The following is a 27,279-nucleotide window of genomic DNA, read 5'->3' as shown; positions in this document are numbered from 1 at the left end:
TGGGCGTGTCTTCAGTGGGAGTGTCTAAAAGTCTCTCGCGCGGCTCGCGGCGGCACTCGTAGCTCCTCAACATGGACCTGAGCTTCATAGGCGGCTGCCTGCCGCTCTTCGTCCTGGCCATAGTCTTCGACCTGGTGGGCTTCATCGTGCTCTTCGTGGGGATCTTCGCGAATCTTCAGGTGGACGGCAGGTTTTACGGCGACTTTCTGATCCTCACCGGCGCTCTCATCGTGTTCTGCAGCCTGGCCTGGTGGCTGATGTGGTACGTGGGCAACATTAAGGTGGCCAAGGAGGGCGCGAGGAGGGGCAGAGCGAGCACCGCTCACAGCTTCAAACAGCTGGCCAGAAAGTTAACCGAGAGGATTTCCAAAAGCCAGAGGAGAGACGAGGAGCAGAGTGTGATGAAGACGGTGGGAGGAGGAGGAGGAGGAGAGGGTGATGTCGGACAGAAAGCTGCATCACCGCACCACCCAGGTTCGAAGGTAACGTGGGGCAAATCTACCTGTTACCACAATCATGGCTACGAGGAGGACAAGGACGAGAAAAACTCAGTGGAAGAGAAAAAGTCTGATCTAGAGGCGGCTAACGTGGAGAACCTGCTGTGAGAGCGGTGAGTTCACGTCAGAGCAGGTTTATATGAATGTTATAAGCTGTTTATTACAGTGCTTGGCGTTGTATGCTGTGTGCTGTGTTAGCTGTAGGCTACTCTCCTCATTTACACAAGTTTCTTTGTTTAGCCTAGCTGTGTTGACCCTGCTCAGGCTTTATCCTGCTTTTGCGAGCCACCCTGCTCCTCTTGTTTGATTTCCTTATTTCATTGCTGGCATAGACATATATGTTGAGTCATGTCCAGCTCACATCTTTGCTTCTTGTTAGATGTCTTTACTCTTTTTTCCTGAGAGTGGAAGATACTAATCAGTGAATCAGTGTTCACTGGCTCCTTGGTTTGCTCTGGCCCAGTACATGGCTGGGTCCTCGGCCCAGGTCTGGCCCACACACGTCACTTCATGCAAATAATATCTAAAACAGACAGTCTACATTAGCAATTTATACCGAGTCATCATTACAGACCAAAGATATAGTAATGTTTTATTTGAAGGCTACATACATAAGGACTACGTAACACATGCATAAGCACTGAATAACCTATTTATGAAGCAATTCAGTGTATGCTAGTAACCATGAGATGACACAAGATGTTATATGAAGTAAATGGCACTGCATTGACATAAAGGACCTTTAACTAAAGTGGTGGACATTTGCTCCTTTTATAACACTATTATGAAACATCATACCCAAGTTATGGAACTTAGAGGGAAGGTCTAGTTTAGAAGTTTATATCAATTCTACGTGAGTTAAAGTGCACAATGCTTATGTGGGTAGCCTTTAAATAAAGTGTTACCAGAGATACTCTAATTCCCTTCAATGGGTATTGGTATCAGTCTGAATACAATGCCTCTGATCCAGTTCTGTAACAAATACAACCCCAATTCCAATGAAGTTGCGACGTTGTGTAAAACATAAATAAAAACAGAAGACGATGATTTGCACATCCTTTTCAAGCTATATTCAATTCAATACGCTACAAAGACAAGATATTTAATGTTCAAATGGACAAACTTTATTGCTTTTTGCAAATATTCACTTATTTTGAATTTGATGCCTGCAACATGTTCCAAGGAAGTTGGGACAGGGGCAACAAAAGACTGGGAAAGTTGAAGAATGCTCAAAAAACACCTGTTTGGAACAGTTCTCAGGTGAAGAGGTTAATTGGAAACAGGTGAGTGTCATGATTGGGTCCTGTGGTCTGACGAGTCCACATTTCAAATTGTTTTTGGAAATCATGGACGTCGTGTCCTCCAGGCCAAAGAGGAAAAGGACTGTCCGGATTGTTATCAGCGCAGAAGTTCAAAAGCCAGCATCACTGATGGTATGGGGGTGTGTTTGTGCTCATGGCATGGGTAACTTAAACATCTGTGAAGGCACCATTAATGCTGAAAGGTACCTACAGGTTTTGGAGCAACATATGCTGCCATCCAAGCAACGTCTTTTTCAGGGACGTCCTGCTTATTTCAGCAAGACAATGCCAAGCCTCATTCTGCACGTGTTACAACAGCGTGGCTTCGCAGTAAAAGAGTGTGGGTACTAGACTGGCCTGCCTGCAGTCCAGACCTGTCTCCCATTGAAAATGTGTGGCTCAGTACGAAGTGCAAAATACAACGGAGACCCCGGACTGTTGGGCAACTGAAGTTGTTCATCAAGCAAGAATGGGAAAGAATTCCACCTACAAACCTTCAACAATTAGTGTCCTCAGTTCCTAAACACTTATTGAGTGTTGTTAAAAGGAAAGGTGATGTAACACAGTGGTAAACACGAACCTGTCCCAACTTCTTTGGAACAGGCATCAAATTCAAAATGTGTGAATATTTGCAAAAAGCAAAGTTTATCCGTTTGAACATTAAATATCTTGTTTTCAGTTAAAACTAGCTTATTTTAAAGAACAGCAGTTGGATTTAAATATCAATATCGGTACCAGAAAAGAAAAAGTGATACTGTGCCATCTATAATATCTTGGGAAAACTGCTGAGGTGTACAGAATGCATACGTCTGTCTCTTAGCTCAAACTTTAAAACATCCTTTTTGTTTTCCAGGTTACATGTTTATGGAAGGGTCTCTCAGCGGACGCATCTCTGGACCGATGAGATTTTATGCCAAGATTTACAATGTTTGTATACGACGGTGCGATTCCATTCATTTTATTTGAACTTGTTTCATGTCAGCCTCTGGACAAAGTGCAATATACAGTGTGGCTAGAGGAAGTTCCGTAAGATGAAAAAGTGTCCATCTTTCTGAACTGTGTATTTATTTTAGTTGGAGCATTAAGTCCCTAAATTTTCATGTTTCATTTGTAACACTGACAACTTTGTTTGGAGGGTCCGCTGTAGGTGCTCACCTTGTGTGTATCTTACATTCGACTAAATGCCTGAACTTTAAAATGCACTCTCTTTAAACTTGGGTCAGTGATCAGTCATTTTCAACGTACCCCAGATGTAGCGAAGATGTTTGGTGTCCAGATTTTGCTTCTTCAGTTTAGCGCTGGAGCCATTGAGGCTGCCATTGCTAACAAACAGTAGACGTCAATAGTCACCCAAATGTTTTGAGACAATCTTTTGGTTTGAGAGAAGTTTTGGGGATGTATTTACAAGAGAAATTTGGGTTCTAGTGTTTGTTAGCAATGTTAGCTTCTTAGCTCCCGTGCTGAACTAATAAAGCAACCAAACATGTCTTGGTTAATCACCTACATCTGGGATATAAAACCTAAACTCTACCCTAGCATTCACTCTAAACTTAACCTCATCACAAAACCCAACCGTAACCTTGTTGATAAAAGTATCAGCACCAGCAACTTTGTTAACAGTTTGTGCAGTCAAGTAGCTACACTGGTCCCCCAAAATAAGCATATGATTATTTGTTGTTTGTTCGTTTAATTTTTATATTTTTTATATTTTTTAAACCATTTAGAATTGGCACCTGCCCATTACACCGTGTGAACATTTAATTCCGACAGCAACGCTTAAAATTACTGGAATAAAATCGATACATTAATGTACATTAAAAGTTAAGAACACTTCATTTTCCGGATAAATGATCCTTTTTGGAGATAAAAGCTTTTGTTAGATGGTGATTAGACTGATGAACAGTATCCAGTGTTCGCCTTGGCCCAGCCACCGTGACCTCCAGAGAAGATCACGCCTTGCTTTAGCAAATGGATTTCACAGTCAAACAGACCGAGCCAGGATGCAAACGCAGCACAGGACGGACGTTTACATTTACTGCCCAAGTACCAGAGAGAGAGAGAGAGAGAGTGGTCAGACTGGTCTGGCTGTCAATAAACAAATGCTGCCGGTGTCATTTGGCTGAAAGCCAACAGTTCTCCGGTTTCAACTGTGCAGGTACTTCATGCATGTTCAGAAGGGGTCACCTTTCCACTCAGATTCAGGCCAGTAACGCTGTTTTTCACTTCTGTTCAACTTTGTGAACATACACTACCTTTCAAAAATTCAGAATCACTTGCCATAGTAATAGCTTTTGTTATTGTAGATTCAAATGCCATATACTACATTCACAGGAGTTTGTAGATGAGTTGCTCTGGATAAGAGCGTCTGCTAAACGCTGTAAATGTAAATGTTATTCAACATTTCAAGAGTTTAGGAAAAAAAAGAAGTTCTTAAATGATAAAAAATACGCTGCTAGTCCATTTATATTCCTCGTCAAGGTACTGCGTTTCGAACTTTGATCGCTATTTTTGAACGTTTTTACATTTTATTTTAAAGATGCACTGTGTAAGATTTTATTTTGTTAATATTGAACGAAGTAGCATTACGGATGCAGGAAACTACAATCTCGCTATAATATGGTGTGTGCGCGCTGCTGTGAGTCAACTTTTAAAGCCTGGAATATTGATTTAAAAGTCAGAGGTGTTCAGATTTTGTAGTTATTTGGACCGTGTCATATGTCTTTTCCTGTTAACGTCATACGTACAGGCTCAAAAAAGAAGCTCTGGCTCAACGTTTAGGTGTCAAATGCAAAATCAACATTACACTGAAGTTAGTATGATAAAAAATAGTAGATAGTTCACTTACATCCTCAGAAACACGTCCTTCACGAAGTTCTTTTTTTCATTTGTCGCACGTTCATCAGATCCATTCCCCGGGGGAAGGGCTCTGAAACATTACTGTTGTTTCAAAGCATTTGTCCGAGCATTAGACGCAATTACACATTTCCACCAGAGAGGTCTCCAAATCCCCACATATTACGCAGTGCAGCTTTTATTTTATTTTATTCCCTACTTTCTAGGTCCATCGCATAATCAGCCGCAGCTCTCATATGTCTTACTTTGTTTTTGTTTTACTGCTTCCCAGCTTCTTACTAATTTGAAACCTGAGAAGTTGAACAGGACTACCTTAGACTCATTTTACATATTTATGATGATTTTATACATTTATCTGCAACCAATTTGCTTTTATATCATGGAAAAAAATTGATTCCAGACGTTTGAACGGTAGTGTATGCAGGCGTATGTACTTTGATTAAATGTTTGTGACCAGTACTAAATATGCAATATGTAAATATGTAATGAGAATGTAGTTTTATGAAATGTGTGTGAAACTAATGGTAAAATTTGTATGAATATATGTACATTTTGTGACCTTTTGGTGGAGGAAATTTTTTTTTAGGGTTGGACAACAGTCCAGAATCAGCCAGCGTTCAGCAATTATACTATACAGAAGCTAAAGAGAGAGAAACAAAAAAGGGAATGAAGAAAAAGGAGTGGGCAAGGCGAAAGCTCTGATGTGTGAGATGGGGAAGGAGCACACAAGGTGGCGGTGTGAGTGTTATCTGAGGTTTGTGAGATTGAGAAAGCTAGGTGTGTGTGTGTGTGTGTGTGTGAGAGAGAGATACTCACAAGGTGGCAGTAGTGCATGTGAGAAGAAGAAAGTGCAGGATGGTAGTATGAGTGCTGTTGAGTGTGTGTGTCGTGTGTGTGGAAAGACATTTGATGTGAAGTGCTTTGAATTAGAGAAACGTCAGAATTGTTCACAGTGGTTGTGATAGGAGCTGGATGTCTGAAGAGTATAAAGGCTCCCTCACAGAAAGCTGTTACATGAAAAGTATATTACCTAATGTCTGAGACATTGTTTTATGATAGTTTTGCAATAGTCTTTTGGCCTGAAATGCATTTTTAAAATGCAGGGTGTTGTAAAGTCAGAGTATCCAAAGAAACCTGTATTTTCCCAGATGTAACACTATTATACACTTTTACTGCCATTATCAACATTACATATAAAAACCCAGGACACATTTGTAGGTTTTCTGGTCTTTTGAAAGGTATATCAATTTTTTGCATTATAGACATTACAATCTATCTAATGCTAATTACTTTGTATTCTAGTCTTCTGTCCCCACCACTGTAAAGAGGTTCAAGTGGCCAATCAGAATTTTTTATTTATATCTCAGCGACTAAATTATACTGAAATTTTGAAGAAGAAAAAAGTTGAATATCCCCTTTAAAGAGAAATTCAATGCTTTCAAACTTTCTACAAAATTCAGTGGTCGAGATGTAAACGATGTCATTCAGGTTGGTTTGATATGAACTATGAAACTTACTGATTCAGGTTTCTTTACAGGGGTGGTGATGAGAACCAGGGGCTGCACTATAGTTATTTTGTTTACAGTCAAAACCACCATAAATCTGCACGTGTTTGAGATTTTATATGTAATGTTGATAATGGAAGAATAGTGGTAAATTCTCTCGTTATGGTTATGAACTACCTGAAAGGTTTGTCAGTTAAATTAAATGAAATTGGGTCAATTTTATAGTTTCCCTACAATGATGAGAATGAGACAAAACATTGTAGAGGGGTGCAGGGGTGCACAACTCTAGTCCTGGAGGGCCAAAGTTTAGAAGTAACCCTACTCAAACACACTTACTAAACTTGGCAATTAACAGAGAAACGTAATCAGGTGTGTTTAAGGAGGTAAATCACCAAACTGTGCTGTTCCACTGGCTCTCCAGGACCAGAGTTATGCACCTCTGTCGAAAAGACACACTATGAAATGAGCATTTTGCTATATGGCTTTTAACCAAACAATAACAACTCTATACATCTTATTCAGTGAATATAATTCCGTTAAAAGACATTTAATTTTTAAATACAATTTTTTGTGGCAAATACATAATAAAACATTACACATTAAGCTCTATTTTTATTAAAACATTAAAAGTATTAACAGGTGTTATTGAAATATATCATAATTAGTTTTAAACAATTGTTAATTTATCTAGTCCAGATAATAACCCAGCTAAGCTAAAGCGCCATACGAGCCCACCAGTTAGCATCACTCCACTAGACTTGCTGAGTTGGCTTCTGAAACAGTATGACAGTGTCAGAAGCCACATAAGCAAGTCTATATGAGATTACTTAACATGGTTTGAGATGAGTGTGATTATTTAGGTATGCAGGTTACACTATGCTTACTGGTTTACATTAGGTTCCATTACTTGTTAGCTACATTAGCCCTGTAGCTCCAGTGCAAAACTATAACTGCACCCCCTTCTGCCCCCCCTTCTATGTCCTGTACATATTGTAGTATTGACAATAAAGCTGACTTGATTTGACTTGATTGTTGCATCAAAGGTGTTGTGTGGCTTGCAGCAACATGTAATAAGGCCATATGTCACACACATCTTGCATACTGGGGACCAACTATCAGAATCTACAACAATCCCTTTTGAAAATCTTTGTGCCGTCTGGTGATATCTCACCTTTTAATGTCACGGAGGCTGACTTTGCTGCATATCCAGAGCTGTTGAACTCGTTCTGTGAGGCCCTGCCCTGGCAGGGCAAGGGACAGAAATTCAGGGTGCAGGAATGTTGTTGTGTTAGTTGTGTTGTGTTAGGAGCCGTGCAGCTTGTCTCTGTCTCTTAGGGGATGAAGTGCAACGAATTTGTGGGCCGCTGCTTCGGCTTTTTCGTTCTGGCCATTTTCTTAGACGTGGCTGGACTCATCCTCTTTCTCTTGGGCATATTTGCTCCTCTAAGCTTCTGGGACTTCTTCATCTTCTCTGGTCCAATCATCATCTTCCTCAGCCTGGTGTTCTGGATATTCTGGTATCTAGGGAACCTCACTGTGCCGTATCAGCAGCTGCTGCCCAAATGAGTGAACTAAACAACCTCATGTGGAGAACGGAAGGTGGTGAAGACTGGGAAAGAGCCTGGGACTCACACAACAGGCCTGAGGAAACCAAAAGGACTAAAGAACATGTTAGTGGTCCTAAAGGGCCCCAGCACTCAGGTTTATCGCCATGAAACGAATGAGCCAAGGTGAGTTTAACAAAACAAAATCACATTTACAGTTTTCCCCTCCAAATCAGCCAAGACATATTTCTTTAGTTTTGCTTTGGAACTGTTAAACTAATGTAGGTAACAGCTCATTGAAGCTTATATCCAAGTTAGCATGGTTGAGTCTCAAATAGACTCAAGTCTCAAATAGACTTGTGTGGTTTTTGACACTATGACACAATTATCTCTAAACATGGACAAAATTCAGGCTTCAAGAGGCCTGCTGCTACTGTTTTCAGCTGTTTTCGCTATTTTTGATGACTTAATTCCACTGATTGTATATATAAATAAATTAATTAATTAAAAAATAAATAAACTGTAGAAACTTGAACAATTCAGTGGTTGAGATGATGTGATGTGAAGTGGTTCACTGTAGGGAAACTTACCAGCTCGGATTCCTTTGCAGTGGTGGAGACAAAAATCAGAAGGCGCAAGGTTTACAACACAGATTTAGCTGTTTCGTTTACTATACAAAACCAAAAGTGAACCTACATTTGCCTTCTGAGTTTTATATGTAACATTGCTAGTGTTTAAATAGTGGTATTTTACTTCACAATGCCCTGCATGAGTTTCCCTGCCGTTGAAAAAGTGTTTTAGGCCAAAACCTTATCTCAGTAGCATCATAAATAAGGTCTCATGTATCAGGCAACATATTTGTAACCATTTCGTGTAGTAACTATGTGTGACGTAGCTTTTAGAAGCATTAAACACTTCAGATGTCTGGTTTCTGTCAGCTCTTTTGACTTTTTCCAGAATGGAGTGCTTCATGTTGAACCATTTTGAATGACTTCTTACATCTTAACATTTTATTATGTGATTAAAAGAGGATATATATATATATAAAATGTGTAATTCCTCTGTAAAGTCAACCTGAAATTAAAACTGACTTTGCTAGCTTATATCTCTGCTCATACTAGGCATGATTCATCATATAATCTCAATGAAATGACACATTTTTTGTTTTTCACTTTTAAGTTAAGTGATGCTTTTTTAATCCCACAAATGGGGGAAATTCCGCCTTTGCATTTAACCCATCCATGAAGTGAAACACCACATACACACTAGTGAATATACACAAACTAGGGGGCAGTGAGCACACTTGCCCGGAGCGGTGGGCAGCCCTATCCTCGGCACCCTGGGAGCAGTTGGGGGTTAGGTGTCTTGCTCAAGGACACCTCAGTCATGGACTGTCGGCACTGGGGGATCGAACCGGCGATACAGGGCCAGTTCCCTAACCTCCAGCCCACGACTGCCCCCTTTCTCATCATCTTTAAGTGTAGTGAATTTTGCATGTCTTGAAAACAACTTTGTTCTCTGACTTTTGATTACATCACTCTGCACCAGCAGGTGGGAAAAATATTAACCAATAATACCATGTTTCATCTCCCACTGCCACCACCTCCACATGTATGTACTCCACTCAGTGTATCACTGAGTGAAGACGCTCAGCTAGCTCAGAGACCCTCCCTGGTGCGTTTCATTTGGAAATATGTGCTATGGTTTCAAGTTCATGCTAACTTCAACAATTTGACATGGTATTTTATGCCTTTGGCATGCAGTTTGCATAATGCTAACTGCTTTACATTAGGTTCTATTACTTGTTAGCTACATTAGCTTTATAGCGCCAGTGCAAAACTAAAGAAGCAAACTTCACGTCAAACATGTCTCTTTACACTAGTAGCTTTAATCGATTATGACTTGCATTTAGTAGAGACTAACTTAGCAAATATGCCATGCTGAAGATTGTTATTGAGAAAAAATGAGGACCTTTGTATGCTGGGGTCTTCACTCTTGTATGTTTCTCTGTTTAGGTAACTGGTTCTGTTGCCACCTCAAGACTCATCAACTCTGCGCAAGGACTTGGGATACACCTCAAGCAGTGGTGCCCAATCCAGGTCCTGGAGATCCACCGACCTAGAGTTTAGCTCCAACCCTAATCGAACACACCTGATGCAAAGGTGTGACGGTCTTCAGGTGCATCTGAATATTAGAGTCAAGTGATTTGGATCTGAACTCTCCAAGGTGGTGGATCTCCAAAACCTCCGTTGGGCACCCCTGACCTAAACACTCTCTAGGGTGTTTGTTTGGAAATTGAAACAAAACCCTGCTCGTGATTAAGCTACTGTAAATCTGACCAGCACTTTATGCTTATAATTGGAGTTAAATGTGTACACTTGTAGGAAAATCTGAAGAACTAAAACAAGCCTGTAAATATGACCAATGAGTCAAGCTTTCATGCATAAGAACTGTTAACGTAAATTAGAATTGACTTTTAGTTTATTCCAACAAACTGACTGGAAGGAAGATGCTGCACACTTCGCACTCTGAATAAAAGCAATCTTCCAAATGCGTAAATGTGAAAATGAGTGATGATTGTTCACTAACGTCAGAGTAATTTCAAGAATGATGTTCAGATTCCACTGCAAACCTGCCAGACTGGGCGTTCCAGTGTGTATTTAAATCCACTGAACTCAGTCGTATACTGTAAATGACTCAGGGGTTTTTACTGCACCACTGACAGTCATTACTAGATTGGAAGGCAGAGATGATGGTGAGGAAAACGATTGATAGTAAATCATTTTATGATGATTTATGATTTAGAGCATGCCTTCAATACAAGCCTGTTACTGTTACCAAAATGGTCTTAATCTTTACCACTGACCACCGATCAAGACCTTCTTTCTTTTATATATGTGGGTGAGCGTCTCTCATACCGTATTACTTTCCGATCTCTCCCCCTCCTTCTTTCTCCTACCATATCTTTCTCTCTTAGTGTCTTTCTCTCTACCTCTTTCTTTCTGTCCTGCCTACAGTATCTCTATTCATTTCTTTTCTTTCTCATATTATATCTCTCTCTATATATACACCTCTTTCTTTCCTTTACTCTATCTCTCTTACTCTCTCGCTCTCTATCTACACTGAGGCAAAACAGAGTTATTTGCCCCCTTCCCAAAAATGCTGACTTTAAATGATGATTGTATTTACTGAAGGAAAAATTCAGTTCAGCCCCAGCTTGCCCTGTGTGAAAAAATAATTGCACCCTTAGCCACTTAATCAACCAGTTCACCAAATTCAATTGACTATCGGTTTCGGTTTTACTAGCCACACCCAGGCATGTTTACTCACACACTTGCTGAATCTATATCACTCAAATAGATCCTGTCTGGCAATGTGAAGCAGACTAGAAAGTCTCAAAAAGCAGCACATGATGCCCCATTCTAAAGAAATTCAAATACAAATGCTAGACTAAGTCATTGCCTTTGGGTTACAAAGCCATTGCTAAGGCTCTGAGCCATTATCCACAAATGGAGAAAACTTGGAACAGTTTTAAACTATCCCAGGCAGGGCCGGCCTACCAAAATTTCACCAAGAGTGCATCGACAGAACCCAGACAAACATCTAAAGAACCCAGACGAAGATCTGAAGAGTTGTAGGCCTCATTTGCCTCAGTTAAGGTCAATGTACATGATTCCACAATAACAAAGACACTGGACAAAAATGACCAATATCCATGGGAGAGTCACAAGGTGCTGACCGAAAAGAACACAAAGGCTCATCTCACGTTTGCCAAAAAAAACATCTAAATAACTTTCAAGACTTTTAGGATAATATTCTGTGGCCTGATGAGTCAAGGATGGAACTATTATATAACTAGAATACATGGGTCCCATTATATCTGGCATAAAGCTAACACTGCATTCCACCATAAGAATGCCATACCAACAGTGAAACATGGTGGTGGTAGTATGGTGGTCTGGGGCTGCTTTGCTTCTGCAGGGCCTGGATGACTTGTCATAATTGATGGAACCATGAATTCTGCTTCCTATCAGAAAATCCCGAAGGAGAACGCCCGTCTGTAAGTTTGTGACCTGAAGCTTAAACCCAGTTGGATTATGGAGCAGGACAATAATTCAAAATACACACACAACTTCACCTCTGAATGGCTCACAAGAACCAAAATTAAGGTTTCGTAGTGGCCGAGTCAAAGTCCTGACTTGAATTCAATTGAGATGTTGTGGCAAGACCTTAAATAGGCAGTTCATGCAGGAAAACCTTTAATGTAGATGAATTAAAATAATTCAGCCAAGAAGAAGGGGCTAAAAATGCTGCCAAGAGTGGTCTGTCTGTCTATCCATCTGTCTCTCTTTATCTCTGCGTATCTTCCTCAATTTGTGTTTCTTCTGTTTTATCTTTCTGCCTGTCTTCTTTTTTCTCCTACTGTATCTCACTCTGTACCTCTCTTTTTCTTTCCTACCCCATCTATCTTTGCACTATTGTATCCATTTCTTTATAGCTCTTTTTGTCTCATCGTATCTTTCTATCTCACTGTATCTGTTTCTCTCTCACTCTATTTCTGTCTGTTACTGTATCTCTCTCCTACCATACCTCTGCACTTCTATCTCTCACTATCTTTCTTTTTCTACTTCTTTTCATCTCACTTGTCTCAATCTGAGTGTATTGCTCTCTCTTGCTCTCTTTTTCTCATTGTATTTATCTCTTTATCTTTCTTACTGTGTCTCTCCCTTTCTTGCTTACTTTATCTCTGTGTACATTGTTCTTTTCATTTTTCTTTGTCTCTCTTACTGTGTCTCTTCCTCTTGCTATCTATCTTATTGTCTCTTTCTTTCTGAGTAGCTGTCAGTGTTTTTCCATCTCTTTCTGTCAATTAAACTGTCTCTCTCCCTCCTCCCTGCTCTCATTCTCTCTTGCTCACTCACACTTCCCCTCCAAAATGCAAAAAAACAAGGAAGACATGCTGAATTAGCTGTTTTGCACTCAGCAAAGCAACCTGCTCACACCATCTAAACACAGCGAATGGAGTTTAATTCAACATCAACACAATCAAACACTTTCCTGTTACACTCAATTCAAGTTCACACGCTGTGCAAAGTCAAATATGGGCAAACTAACATTGAGGTATTCACATGAAAAAATGTGTGAGTTGCAGTCCAAACCATCAACACCATGTTTTCCTGAACAGGCCGTTAAAAACATTTCAGGACCTGAGTAATAATCCTGTAGAAAGCCATAATGTTCCTCTGGGGTCCAGCGTCCACCATGAGTTCAGACAGGCTTTCAGAAAAGACCACTAAAAGCTTTCTGATGCAATTATGTGGCAGCCATTCTGGAGTGTCAGATATTGATTTCAAAACTCTTACTTTTAATAACTGAACACTCTGCGGGGTGGATAGGTTTCTCCATGAAGAAGGTCGTGATATTAGGCAGAAAAGTGAAAGACTTCAAGTAAACCTACAGCTTTACTGGCAGAAATGACGAAGTAGAATTTTGCCATTACATTATAAGATGCCAGTTTTCCCATACAGGCACGTGTTTTGCATGCATGTAATAAAGCATTTCAACACAGCCCTTGTAAGATCTGCCCATCGTTCAGGTCACCTCAGGGTCATGAATGGGAAAACAGTTCAACAGCGCTCTCTAGTGCTCTGTCTATATAAATAGATAGAAGAGAAGAAACATTCAGACATACACCGGAAGTCTGTGTGTGTGTGTGTGTGTGTGTGTGTGTATGTAGTAAGTGTCTGAATGTTTCTTTTCTTCTCAAATCAAGCAGGGATATGGATAATTATATTAATACCTATATACACTTATACAAACACACTTTTTTCCTTTAGTAAATTACATAAAACATAAGAACTGTTTTGTGTTTCCTCATGTGTTTTTTTTTTATTGATACATTTTGTGTAAAGTGAATTTGAAGGGGAAGCACAGGGATGCTATTACCCTGATACACACACACACACACACAAACATGTATATATATATATATATAAATATATATATATATATATATATATATAGAGAGAGAGAGAGAGAGAGAGAGAGAAATTAAATAATGAATAAATTAATGAAGAATCCCGTTTTAAAACTGCCTCCCTTCTTTGCATCTCATCTTCCTTTAATTATATGATATTTCTATTACACTAAATCTCTTAAAATGTCTGTTATCTGTATCTGTAAGTCTGTCAATTCTTCAGATTTACACATCCAATTTCTTGGAAGTGTAAATCCCATTTCCCCCCTAATTCGGCCACTGCTTATATATTAGTAGCCCAATTTCTGAACAGTCGTAAACAGAACGGTACAGAAAGTGGTTGCACGCTTTTGATGCGGGCGAAGTGGCTGAAAAACTCTCTTCGTGCTGCCAGTGGTTTCATACTAACTGATCTTTTGTCATGGGGTGTGAACACTTCAACATGGGGTGTGACCCCCCCCCCTGTTGTCAACCCCTCAGAACCATATCAACAAACTCAACCCCCCAACCCCAACACGCGCGCTCCTCTCTGTTTACAAACACCCGGGGCGTGGCATCAGCTCGGATGACGTCACCGGCCAAGAAGCACATGTTCAAGCTGAAGGGAGCCCGCAACTCGACTCTGAACCAGTACGAAGAAAATCTGCCGTAACCGGCGGGGAACGGAGAGCTAGAACTGACACGATTCACCAGCGACGCCGAATCGTGTATGAAGCGCGTCTTTTGAGCACACGTGAAAATATTCAGCACCTCGCCTAAACGGTCACTGGCGCTGGGCATTGTGGGTACCGAAGGTATGCGCTCCAGCTGCTGCAGAGGCAGGCGCCAAGAAAACACGGGGTGGAGTTTCTGGAAGATGATCGACCCTCGAGACGAATCAAACCCATCCACTAGAAATAATATAGATTTTTAGAATATATTTTAAAGCTGGAGAATCTGCCCTCAAAAAGTATCGGCCACGTTTTTGTCATTAAACTCAGAACTGAAGGGCTCAACAACGAGCAGTTCGTGCAGACATTCAACAAACCCAGAGCCAGAGGTGATTTATATGTGTTTATTCAAAATGCAAAACGTCTTAAAAGTGAGTACAGCAAAACGTAAACCACACTGAAATAAAAATGTTCAAGCTTCGATGAAATAATGACTCAAGAAAAAAAGTAAAAGTAGCCATGTAAACAGGAGCAAACCACTTCAGCTTCTGAAACAAACATGAACTGAAACAAAAATATAATTACACCCACTACGGTAAAAAGGAGCTGAGTAAAAAGTTAATACACATTCTTGCAATGGTAAAATGTTACGTGTTACCATTACCTCTATCATTATATTAGCATATTTATTTGACATATAATGGCTTAATGTGTTTTGGTGTGAGCACTTGTTTCTTGTGTTGGTCTTTTCCTTCTCCATAAAACGAACTGTGTTATTGAGAAGTGCGTTCATATCCATGTTTGTATATCAAATGATGTGTGTTTTAAGCAGTGCATAAGTTAGAAATGTAACAACAAGGTTAAGTCCCAGTTTCCTGACCATGTCAATGTGACTCTGTAGTTGAGTAGAAGTCAAAGTATTATCGTTTGAAAATTCATCAATCATTTTACTTTAACCATATGTAACTAAATCTTTACGACTGGCTCTGTTATCTTCCTAGTCAATTCACTGTCGTGACTAGACATAAATCCCTACCCAGAATTTATCGAAACTCCTGTTCCAGGTTTTATCTGCACCCCACACACATGCGTGTTGATGTACAGGGCAACCGACCTTCAAACCATCGCGAAACCGCCCCTGTCGCTTATTCCATTGGTGCTCGTTGAATGACCGCATTAGGACTTTGTCAGCTGGTTGGATTGCGGGGACGCCAGTCACGCAGATCCTACCCTCTCCCGTCCTCTGATTGGCTGCTTCTCGGTCCCTTTCTCTCTGTGGCGCGGCGGTGGGTCGAGCCGCGGTGTGCGTGTGGAACGTTAAGCGGTCATTATTTCAAAATTTTGTCGGACATAATTCGAAAATTCCACCGTTAAAAACGAACAAGAAGGCCGACCGTTAAAACGCGTCATTCCGCGTTCGAAGCGCTTCGAAAGGACAGTCACGCGCCGCCCGAGTCCCGTTGGTTAACATGGCGGTGGTTAGCGGGTTGTCCGGGCCGGCGGTGGCCCGGCTCGAGGGCCGCGAGTTCGAATACCTGATGAAGAAGCGGTCGGTGACCATTGGTCGGAACTCGTCGCAGGGCTCCGTGGACGTGAGCATGGGACATTCCAGCTTCATCTCGCGGCGGCACCTCGAGATCTTCGCGGCGGGCGAGGACTCCGGCGGCGGAGGGGGGGATTTCTACCTGCGCTGCCTCGGCAAAAACGGGGTGTTCGTGGACGGCGTGTTTCTGAGGCGAGGCGCTCCCCCACTGCAGCTCCCGCGGATGTGAGTGTTGTTCGCTTTTCTCTATTTGTTTGTCGGTCTGTTTGTTTTGGAGCTCCGCGGAGCACGTGCTGCAGCTCACGCGGACGCCATGCAGGGTGTTTATTTCGACAGCCCGCAATCTGAGTTTCACTTTTAAGATTCGTTTTAAACCTGTTGACGCGGATAGAGATGGACGCGTGTAATGCTAAGCCCTCCACAGAACAGTAAAGCCACCGCGTAATTTAAGTGTGTAAACACCGCCCGAATGCCTGGGCTAACTAGGAAGCTAACGCTGCGTTTCGGCTATAATACAGACTGAGCCCAACAAGTCGAAACATTCGTGAGGGGAAAATGTGTTGTGTGTCGTTTATAATCAGCAGTTTTATCTTTAAACTGTCTCTTGAGCTTCCTCGGTTGGTGACCAGCGCATCCTTACTGTTGTAGACAGTGTAAACAATCTGGTTTGCTTTGCAGTCTTTGCTAACCAGCCATGTGAGTTCAGCCCTCAAACACTAACCGTCTCACATACGAGCGAAATGTAGTGGCACACATGCACGTTTAAACACACACCCGAAGTCCGTGTTTCTGGTTTGTTCATGCACTGCTTGTTGTTGTAGCTCTAACTGAAGATAGTTGAGTTGTTAACCTGTTTATGTTACACTTTTACTTCGCCCTCTGAACCCTCGTTGCTGGTTAATCTAAGGCTGTTCCTTCTCTGGTCTGTTCCTGTTTACTGCTTGGGTGTCTTGGACGTTATCACAGGCATAAACACTTATACATGAGCCAAATAACTCAGTAATACTACTAATAATAAATCAGCCCCTAACCTGCAGCGAGCTTGCAAAACAACCTATGTTGAACCTTGAAACCACAGATCATTATCCTTGCTTTTCAGCACAGTGATGTAGCATAAAATTCACTTCACTAGGGTAAGATGTGAACTCACTGGACGCTATATCTCACTGAAAGCTTTTTCTAAGTTGGCCGGCTTCTTTCATAGTCCTGTTATGATCCTGGCGCTAGTCAGATCACTTGGGGAAGGTGAAATGCAAAGGTGCACACATGGTTTCTGTGCCTCGCTTGGTTTTGAGAAACGTGAGGACGACAAAGGTCAGTCAGACAGAATAAATAAACAACGCTGTTTTCAGACCATCTCAAGGCCTCTGGAAACTGCGAGTGAAAACAGCAGCAAGGTCATGCACATCCTATCCTGCTCAAATCCATCATGTTCTTACCTGCCCTGGAAAGATTAGTTGCATCTTGTCTCCCCAGCTTGTTGTGATACAGTCTCAAATTGCCAGTTTTTCAAACTTTCTGGGTTCTGTTTGAACAAGAATGTCTTCTTAGTTGATGGATAGGAAAGCTTAACAAGTCGTCATGCCTTTTTGACTTTGATGCTAACATCATGATGAACAATGTTCATTGTCTACTTAAAGCTGTAGTCTTGACTGATTTAGCTGACATAGAGGAACTTTGGCTAACTAAGAATAATATAAGGCGATGGAGCGCTTTCAGAACTGGACGCAAAAATCTTTTATGTTACAGTAATAGTTAAGCGACCAAAGAGCATTTAATCAGGAGTTGGTCTGTCTCGTCTTTTTGTCTGTATAGATGGCTAAGGCTACTGAAGCTTCTGCAGACATAGCTGCTGAGATCTTTAAATAGACTGGACAAACTACGGCGATGATCACAGATTACAATTAAATGCAGTGCTCAGTGATTCTTGGGGAGTTTTTATACCATGTCACTTTATTTTCATGAACCCAACTTATGGTAGTCTTGGCACACATCATATTGTTTGTTTGTATAATTGAGCTTGGATGGTCTGTGAAGTCATGCTTTGCCTCCAGCTTTAGAATTGTCTGAAATTTTGCTCTTGGGTTGTGTAATGGTTCTTTTAGTTACCCACACCCTTTACACCAATCAACAGTCGACTCTTGGGCTGTGTTCGCTATGGTGCTCTGACTTAACCAACATGGTCAACAATGGGTTAATAATTTCCTTTGGTCCTCTTGTTGCCTGAGCTTTGCCTGTGCATAAAAATCAAATTACACAAACCATATGACTACAAAGTCAAGTATGGTCTAATCTATCATCTTAAACTCAGTGTTTTGATCACATTGGACTACTCATTTTTCAAAACTGAAGAAAGTCCATATTTGTTTGCATGTGCTTTTTAAACTACCATTTACAATCAGTAAAATTCGCATGGCTTGTGGCTATGAGGAATGTCATCAATGTTGGCCTAACAGAAGTCATTATATTATATCGTACGCTACCTAATGACATTGTTGTAAAATAATCACACAGTCTTCTTGCTGTAGAGGTATATGTCCCTTAAAAATACGGTGCACATTGTTGTCTTTTACGCTGTAGTTAGAATGTGTAGTGTGATTTATTTTTGCACAGACTGTTGAAGGTGCACTTAAATGTAAGGTCACTTTGAGGTCATCTGTAGTCAGGCTTTTTGTTCCCTGTAGTTCTGGAAGCTTATTGGTTAAGTTAAACAGAAGTTCCTTCCAACTGTATGAGATAAGGCTGCATGCTGTGAAAGACAAACGGGAAAGTGGGTGTGGCAGAGGTGTCATCCATCTGCCCCTTGGGGGTCTTTATCTTCGCTGGGGGCCCAGTAAACATTTCTTGCACACGTGCAGACGCAGAGGTCAGAGAGGAAGTCTCTGCTGTTGGCGGTGAATCATGAATGAAATTTTTTCAGCAGGATGTACCGTTAAAGTGCTCTGATTTTACATCCTTCTTGTAACTTTTCTGTGGTTTTAGGTACCAGAACAGCTGTAATTCACATTCACTTTATATGATCATTACCAACCTCTTTAGCCCTCAGAATAAAAAGAGGCTGTTTTTGTTTTGTTAACGTTGTGCCTTTAGGACAGATGTATGAAAATGACCTTTGTCCTGGTTGGCTGTTCTGTGCCTCATTCAAAAACTGTGTAGAATAAAATGCACCTTTATCTTTAGTGGGAGGGTTTGTGATTTGTTGTATGTTTATGGCATGACAGAAGCAATTAATTTCACATGGGCATTATGGGTGTCATAATTATGTAACCACAATTATTTAAGCCAATTGCAGTTATACTTTTTTTTTTTTTTTTTTTGTTAACAGAATATATTGAGTTGTTTTCATTCATTGGTTGCTGTAAATAAATGTAAATAAAAGAAAGCATAAAATGCATTTATTAAGCCAAATCATGGCTGTTAAGAAACAAAAGATCTGACTTTTGATTTGATATTGCAGACCCTGAGTGAGGCATGGTGAGTAATGTTTCTTTGAGCTTGAGCTGTTTCTCATCAGTTGACATCAGTTTCAGTTACTAAGTATCAACAGCTAGGAAGCAAATTCAATAATGAGCCAATTTGTCTTTGAATAGTTAAATACACCAACAACAAAAACAAATCAGTCCAGTTGTCAACCACAATTATATACATGGCGTTCCTCCCTTTGAGTCCCATTCATTTTTGCCACCACTCAAACTCTGTTCCTTCTTTGCCCGACAGCCACCGAAATGCATGGACTCAGGGCACAGCCCAAGCTCTAATCCACAGCCATACTTACCCACACTCCTCTTTTTCTTGTTTTTTTTCCCCTCGTTCTGCTCTTAGAGTCCAGTTCATTTTCTAACCCAACAAAGCCTCAATGTGTCTTTTTCCGACAGCCGCCAAAGTGCATGTACATATTCAGAGCAGATCCCAAAGATCTAATTCATCGCCTTACTGACCCGCACTCTTCTATGTGTAGTTTTCAACCCTCGTTCCTTGTATAGACTTCCATAGTATCCGCTGCTCAACTGTTCTGCGTTTCCTTCAGTAAAGGCACTTTTCTAGTTGTCACCTAAAATTTCATGGTCATGACAGGCCTACATCAAACTCAAACAATGAGGACAACTTTATCCATGGTGGGCATAGGCCTTTTAAAGAAATCACACTGCAGTGTTAAAACATTGTTTCTAATATATGAAAGATAGTCAAGGAAGTTATATTTGCCTTAGAGCACCATTCTCTAATAACGTTTGTTTTTAATTTCTTTATACATTTACAGGGATGTGGGAGTTCATCTGTGATCAGGTTTCTGGACTCCAGTCGTGTTAGTTTTTGTCGAAATGTCACAGATGGCACATTGACCTGTGAGGTTAATAACTTTGCTAATTGTTTATGTTTTCAGACGCTGTGTTTTTAAACATGGATGCTGGCGTTTTTGGTGAGGTGAGCCAGCATTTAAGCCAGTGTTTGGATTAATCTGATCTTGGAATACATGGCCATTAATCTTTGGCAGCAAGTTAGTCGGTAACAAGGCAGAAGAGGTGAGAATTGTTGGTGATTACCTGCCTTACGAAACCTGTAGCCCTTAGATTCATGTGCACTTGGATTTTGTGTTGTGTATGGCTACAGAGTGTCTTTTCTGTGAGCCAAATTGTCTTGATAACAATTACCAAAAGGCAGCAGTAGGGAAAGGAGTCCTCTGAACAATCAGTGTATGTGTGCTGTATATATCGTCATCAGTGTTAGTTGTTTGTTTTTTGTTTTTTTTCTTCATGCATTGTGATGCGTACATCAGTTTTAGGATGTAGCAGTGTTATTGCAGTGCTTCTACTGTCCATATTGTACAACTTTGATGCAGAGCTTGTCTGTGGCCTAATCTCACAGTCTCAAATGATGGGGGGGACAGAGATTCTGAACTGAACTTACTAGTAGTCTAGCTACAGATTAAGCTTCTGTCTCTGAAGGTCTAACTGGCTTTTCAGACACACACAAAGTCCAAACTTGGTCTAAGCAGTTTCAGTAAGACTCAGTCTGACATACTGTGGGATATCATACATTTGTCATACTGTTACCTTAAAAAACAGGTACAGTCCAGAGGTAAAAACAGTACTAACAGCCATTTGGAAACCTAAATTTTATAGAAAAAAATGCTATAACTGTAAACTATAGTTTAGGTTAGTCTAAGACCAGAGCGTTATAGACTAGCTTAGCAGCGGAAGTCAAAATGTGGAAACGTGGGAAAGTGTACAGACGCCCCCCCCCCCCCCCCCCCCAAATCCACTCCACTCTCCTCCAGTCTCTTGGCAACTGTGCATTGCTGCTGCAAACCTTCTGCTTTTTTTCCTCTCGTTTTTAAGGCAGTGAGGGAGAGCGAGTGTATTGGCACAGTTCCTTGGCTAGAACTGGATGTGTGTACTGGATGAAGAAAGCCAAGCAGTAACAATAGCAGTGAAGCTGGAGCCTCCAGCGATTGAAGGAAAGCATAATTACCAGCATATGCTGGATGACCAGTGATTTAGTCAGTGTTTCCAGAATGACGAATCATTTGGCCACTTGAAATGGGCAGAAACACAACTTGAATTTTTAATTACGCTGATGTTTGTGCGACACAGATGTTGAAGATTTATACAATCATATTTTGCTGAGAATTATTTTTTCTAAGGAAAAACTCAACTGAATGTTTCTCAACTCTAGGGAGCTGGAAGGTGATGACTGAGAGGTGTTGGCTATAGTTTTGATCAGATGTAATCTAATTTTGAATGCTTTCCACTGTTCTCCACAACCAGGTAAATGAGTCTTGCTTGAAATTTCTTCAGTCCCACATGCTGCAACTATAAGATTTATTGTGGGCGTTCTGAAGGAGAATGTCACTGATTTTTATGAAGCAGTTTTCCTCATTCAGCGATTGACTTGGAGATAAAGGCTTTCAAAATAGTTTGAAATGAAATGGATAATTGTAAAGACACTTGCTGACTCAGATTTGTTTATAGTGGTGGTGACACTCTCAGTAAGTTTAGGGACTGTGGTCCAATGCAGCTGGTCAATATTATTTACATAACTGCTGATACCAAATCTCGGTAGGAATTAAGACTACACCTACCTCGATTAGCATGGGTAAATATTCTATTTTTTTTTTTTGTGGTTACCAATGCAGTAAAAGGTAATAAAATACCAATGGGTTAGTGCAGTAACCCAGTGACATGTAAACTTTTGTGGAGTATAATAAATATTGATTTGAAACTTCTGTAAAGTCTAAAGATCTATCCGACACAGTGTTTTATTTATTTAATTTTTTTAGGCAAATGGCTACAAACGCGGCCGATATCATTGTTTCCCTACTTCTCAGAAAAGGACTTTGTGTTGATCTTGCTTTCGTCGGGTGCCACAGTCTTGTTTTTATTTGCTATTTTCTGACCAAAAAGCAAAATGAAAGTTTGAGTTTTTTTATAGCTCTGTATCAAAACTGTGTCACATCATGGGGCAAACATCAAATTGTATTGAGAACTTTGCTGATTGTTTAACCCCTAGCCTTGAAAAGAGGGGGGCCGGGGTGCTTGTTTTGACGAAGTTCTGGTATTGCCGAGAAAGTGAGTGCATGCGAGAGCATGAAAAAGGCAGTGTGTGTACACACTCATTTCAGTCACTCACGCACACACACCACCTACTGGAAAGAATGCAGCGATTTGGAAGCTGAGCATTCCTTCACTAAAAAGAGCCTCGTGGTTGCCAAGTCAGTGCTGCCACACAATGTCTGCTTTAAAAGTAGGTGAGGCCCAAGCCTCCCCCCAGAGCTGCAGTCACAATGTGGGTCTATAGCACTCAAAGTGGAGAATATCAGAAAGAAGCAACAAGCAAGAAAACTGTTTTCAGCCACTGATGATTGGGCTGGGTGACATTTGCTGATTTTATGGGTGTGTCTTTTTGGGGGGGGGTGCTTAAATAGGCCCCCTGTTTGGACTTGTTCAGAGTTATTCAGTCCAGCAGGGTTTGTTTTTTTAAATGTGCACATACACAAAGGAGAGTCAAGTATTAAATTAAACACCTTTCCTGAAATATTATAACCCATTTCTGTAGTTAAAAATACAGGACTGAGGACTGAGAGCAAAACTATTCATTCTTTCTTTTATTCATTTGTTCATTCATTCGTTTGCCAGCCACAATAATCTGGACCAACATGATTGATTTAAGTGTATTATTATTATTATTATTATTATTATTATTATTATTATTATTATTATTATTAGCTCCATCTCATTTAAAAAGCCACCAAAACTATAGCCTTAAAAATTCAGCAAATCCTTTGTATAGAAAACCTATTCTCATTGCTATATAATGCCTCATAGCTGTCCAGAAAAAAGAAACATGCATTTCTATGTGGTAACTTTACAGGTGTGGGAAACAATATTCTTTGCTTTGAGCGTAAGTTGATGTTGAGAGAATTTATTCCAGGTAAATTTGGGACATTTCTCTTAGTCTATTCATCATGAAATTTTCACACAATGTAAATAACAACTGCTGTCTTCAAAATCAAACAAAAAAAGGAATGGACAGTTTACAAAAACAAGTGTCATTATCTGATTTAATTCATTGCATCATACATTTATACCAGACATACAGTCACCTTACCTCAATGTGCAATAAACTACACCACATGGTCTTTGAAACTAATGGGGCAGAGATGCTTAAGACTTGTGTGGGAACACTTTAAATTGGTGCACAACAAGAAAAATGTTTAGTCTGAAATTTGCAATACAAGGCCAGTATTTCTGTTATATCTAAGGGTAATAAAAAAAAAAAAAAGCATTTGCTTACTTGAAATATGAATGTGTTTAATGCCATTAAAAGTCTGTTCACGTCATCCTGTGCTATTTTATTTTGCACCTCTGGAATTGGATATCTTGAATTTCAGATTATTCCAGTCATGAATGTGTTTCTTTTTGCTGCAGTAACAACGTGTGTCTGTACCACCAGCCTTTTCAGGAAAGGCAGCAAGTAGATATTCTGCAGCCATAGTCCAGTAATGAACACTGTAATCAGTCACACGTTTTACGAAAAAAAAGCAAAGCTTACTCATTGTTAATTGGAACTTGTAAATTTTAAATACTTTTAATGCACTGAAGAATCAATAGTGCAACTTTGCTAAAGATGGTCTAAAAAAAATTACATTACATGAATAGCCTGATTCATCAGAATACCCACAGAAAAACTCATGATGGTCAGGATTCTCATGGAAAAAGGACTCCCCTGATATTGTATCCAGCTGCAGTATCATTATTGCCAAGGCCAGTATCACTATAACGTTTAGCAAACGATATACAGCATGCAGCACTTGTGCCCCAATTAGCTGGAATGCAGTGGACAGATTTACTTCCGGTGCTTTCCTCTTAGAGAGAGATAAGGAACACAAGAGTGACTAATATAAAAGCCAGATAAGTGACTCTCCCCTTTATGTCTTGGCGCAGCCTTTTCCTGGCTTCAAACCATGAACTTAGTCACCATGTGCATTCAGCGTTACTGTTTAGAGAACTGGATGTGACGATCTTTGTGTGTGTCTGTCGGTGTCTGTGAAAGTGTTAGGGAAAGATTGTCATATTTATAAATCTCTGTACTGGCTTGTAGGGCTGTATGATATTGACATGCAATTCAGTGCTTGATGAAGCTGTTTAATGTCACAACAATGGAAATGGAGATTATTTTAAGTGTTCCTTTAATTGGATGCGGTGCAAGTACAGAATTTTTGTGTAAACGGAAAGCTAACTAATCTCTCCTTTTAAGCAAATGGCAAAATGTAAAATTACAAAAGCACCATTGTGCAAACTAAAAAGAAATAAAGTATTAGCAATTACTTACATCAGAACATCTCACGCTGCACTGAAAATCTGAGGAACAATATCACAACAGCCTTTTCTATAAAGGCTGCAAAAGCAAATAAATACAGATGTCATAAGTTCACATATCCCCTCCCCATTTATCCTCTTTACAGATTCCATGTCAACATTCTATAGTTTTAGCAAGTTGTTTGGGATATTTACTTTCTACATTTTGCCAACAAATGTTTACAAACAGATTATTTAACTTGTAATTCTCTATATCAAGTTGGAAATTTGCATACACCAGGTTGACTGTCCTATTTAAATAGCTTGCAAAACTACAGAAATCTATATTGTGGCTTTAGAATTTACTGAAAGGCTAGTTGACGTCATTAAGTTAGTAGGAGGTTTACTACCAGCTTAAGAGTGGTAAACCACCAAACTTTACTCGCATAGGTAGTGAAAAATCACTGTCTTGCTAATAAAATGCTGAGCATCGCTGGACATTTCCTGCAGTTGAGCTTGAGATCAGTTGTTTTGTACTTAATAAAATAAGTATTGTGCAATGTGTCCCCTTTTGCGTATAAAATTTATCTAATTCTCAGCAAATATTTCCCCATAAAATTATTTCCAGACCAGGAACCTATATATTTGAGGCTGTGTGTGTTTGTGTTGAAGTGAGCATCGCTGTGTGTGTCTGTGTCCGCATACACAGAATCTATGCCAGGTCCGTAGGAGCTTGGCATGAAGTGCAGTGTTAGGATCACACACTCAGGCTTGTGCCAACCATGTGAATGTAGTTGCTGAAGGACAGGCCAGGCTGTTTCCTTGTGCACTGAAAAATCTCTTGCACACTTCCTCACTCTGATGAGACCATGCAGTTTAGCTACTGTTTTAGTCCACTTCTAGACCAAAATGGGTTAATGCCACTTGTGGGAGGTCTGGCATTAACTCGGTGTCCAGATCTGAAATATCTTTTGGACCATGTGCTCCCCAAGCTTGCATAAGCTCAAGCCTGAAGTGTGAATAAAATATGAAAATGCCGTTAAATCTCATGGGTGCTGTTAGATGTTCATACAGAGTAAAGAGTTTTCTCACCAAAGACTGATGTGTGGAGCAAAGGTGTAAAGCCCTCTCAGCCTTCACTAATGAAATCTCAAATATCACCACAACTCTATTTTCCAAAATATTTTGAAATGCATACAAGTATGTTGGGACAAAACAGCAATTTCCGTTAAATGTCAGATTTGAGTCAATTCAGTCCCTACCTTCTCATTGACACTATTAAAGCAGTTATGGCTGCTCACTCCGGCACGCTCATCCAGCCTTCATGCTTTCACCATTGCAATGGTCTTCACATCCAGACATCTCTATGGTCCCAATGGTTTCACATCCAGACATCTCTATTAAAGGAAATGTCCTTATGTCACACGTGGCAGAGCTTGTATGCATTTGTTTTTTTTTCTTCCTTTCATTTAGTGTTTTATTGCTTTTTGAGCTTATAAACAGTCTGCAGAGGTACAAAGCTCAAACTACACATCAGAGGGAGAAACTTTCTGCCAGAGAAGCAACTTTCCTCAGCTGCCTGAAAAGGCTCATTTGAGTTCCAGCTCTTTCCCTTTGTTACTTTGTTGTGAACGCTGCAGCGCGTCTGGTCTTTAACCAACCAAAACGGGCGCATGTCACCCCACTGCTCATTGAGCTCCACTGGTTACCGGTTGCTGCTCATATCAAATTTAAAGCTCTTACGATTGCCTACAAGGTGTTAACAGAGCAGGCTCCTTCCTACCTGCACTCCTAAAGGCTTACAGCACCGCCCGGCCGCTGCGATCCTCCAATGAACGTCGCTTAGCTTTGCCAAACATTCACACAAAGCAATCGAGACTTTTCTCATACTTGATTCCCCAATGGTGGAACAAGCTACCTTCCACTGTCAGAGCAGGGGCGTCCCTCGCTATTTTTAAGAAACTCCTGAAGACAGAGCTCTTCAGGTAGCACTTACTCTAATCGCCTCTTGCAATCTAACCACTACCAACCTCATCTCCTTCTTGCCCTCCTTCCCTTCTCTACCCGCTATTACCCTTTTGGCCTCCTTTAAGGCCTGACTATGCGTGTTATATGTACCTCATTATATGTAAGTCGCTTTGGATAAAAGATGCAGTCTCATAACACAGTCCTTATTGGCAGTCCATAGGGGTGGAGCTTGGATGCCGCTACCACTTTTAACTCCTTCTGGCGGTTGACCACAGAGTGGGGTAGGGGCTTAAAAACACAGGAGCCTTAACACAGCCTTTCAGATAGAGAGTGAAAAGAGATGTACTGTAGGAGAAAAAATGTTTTTGGGACATTGAAGCATGCAAATCTATTCTAGTAAACCCTGAAAATAGAATTATGAACATCTGAAAATGGGTTCCCTTTAAGTTTCTCTTACGTTGTTGTTAAAAGGCTTTGTGTGTAATTATTATTAATTACTATTTAGTAATTATTACCAGCATTTTAGTCTTGTCTGATTGTGCCATGTCAGTCCTTTTATACCAACTATGTGCTCAGTAAAGAGTCTGGCACCTTTTACCTTCTCTAATATGATCCATAAAAATAACCATGTTACATTAATCCTGTG

General features: G+C 40.4%; 2 protein-coding genes and 1 long non-coding RNA gene across 4 annotated transcripts in view; all 3 read left to right on the top strand.

Moving 5' to 3' along the window:
- Nucleotides 1–71: 71 nt before the first annotated feature.
- LOC108433474 (transmembrane protein 238-like) lies at nt 72–5,637 on the top strand. The gene is made up of 2 exons (XM_017708069.2): nt 72–610; nt 2,652–5,637. Exon 1 carries the CDS (start codon nt 72–74, stop codon nt 603–605), a length of 534 nt encoding a protein of 177 aa, XP_017563558.2. The 3' UTR covers nt 606–610; nt 2,652–5,637.
- A 1,819-nt stretch (nt 5,638–7,456) lies between these two features.
- Nucleotides 7,457–10,255, top strand: LOC108433475. Its single transcript, XR_001858291.2, has 2 exons — nt 7,457–7,886; nt 9,716–10,255. It is a non-coding gene; the product is annotated as an uncharacterized LOC108433475 (long non-coding RNA).
- Nucleotides 10,256–15,585: 5,330 nt separating this feature from the next.
- Nucleotides 15,586–27,279, top strand: part of LOC108433495 (forkhead box K2) — a 31,796-nt gene continuing 20,102 nt past the window's right edge. For both annotated transcript variants that reach the window (XM_037540950.1, XM_017708104.2), the window contains exon 1: nt 15,586–16,095. In XM_037540950.1, the coding sequence (XP_037396847.1) occupies nt 15,797–16,095 (299 nt within the window). In that variant the 5' untranslated portion in view covers nt 15,586–15,796. The remainder of the gene's footprint in view (nt 16,096–27,279) is intronic.

Source organism: Pygocentrus nattereri, chromosome 1 (assembly GCF_015220715.1).
Source record: "Pygocentrus nattereri isolate fPygNat1 chromosome 1, fPygNat1.pri, whole genome shotgun sequence".
In the NCBI taxonomy this organism is placed as follows: domain Eukaryota; kingdom Metazoa; phylum Chordata; class Actinopteri; order Characiformes; family Serrasalmidae; genus Pygocentrus; species Pygocentrus nattereri.
This window is presented reverse-complemented; position numbering and strand designations above follow the sequence as displayed.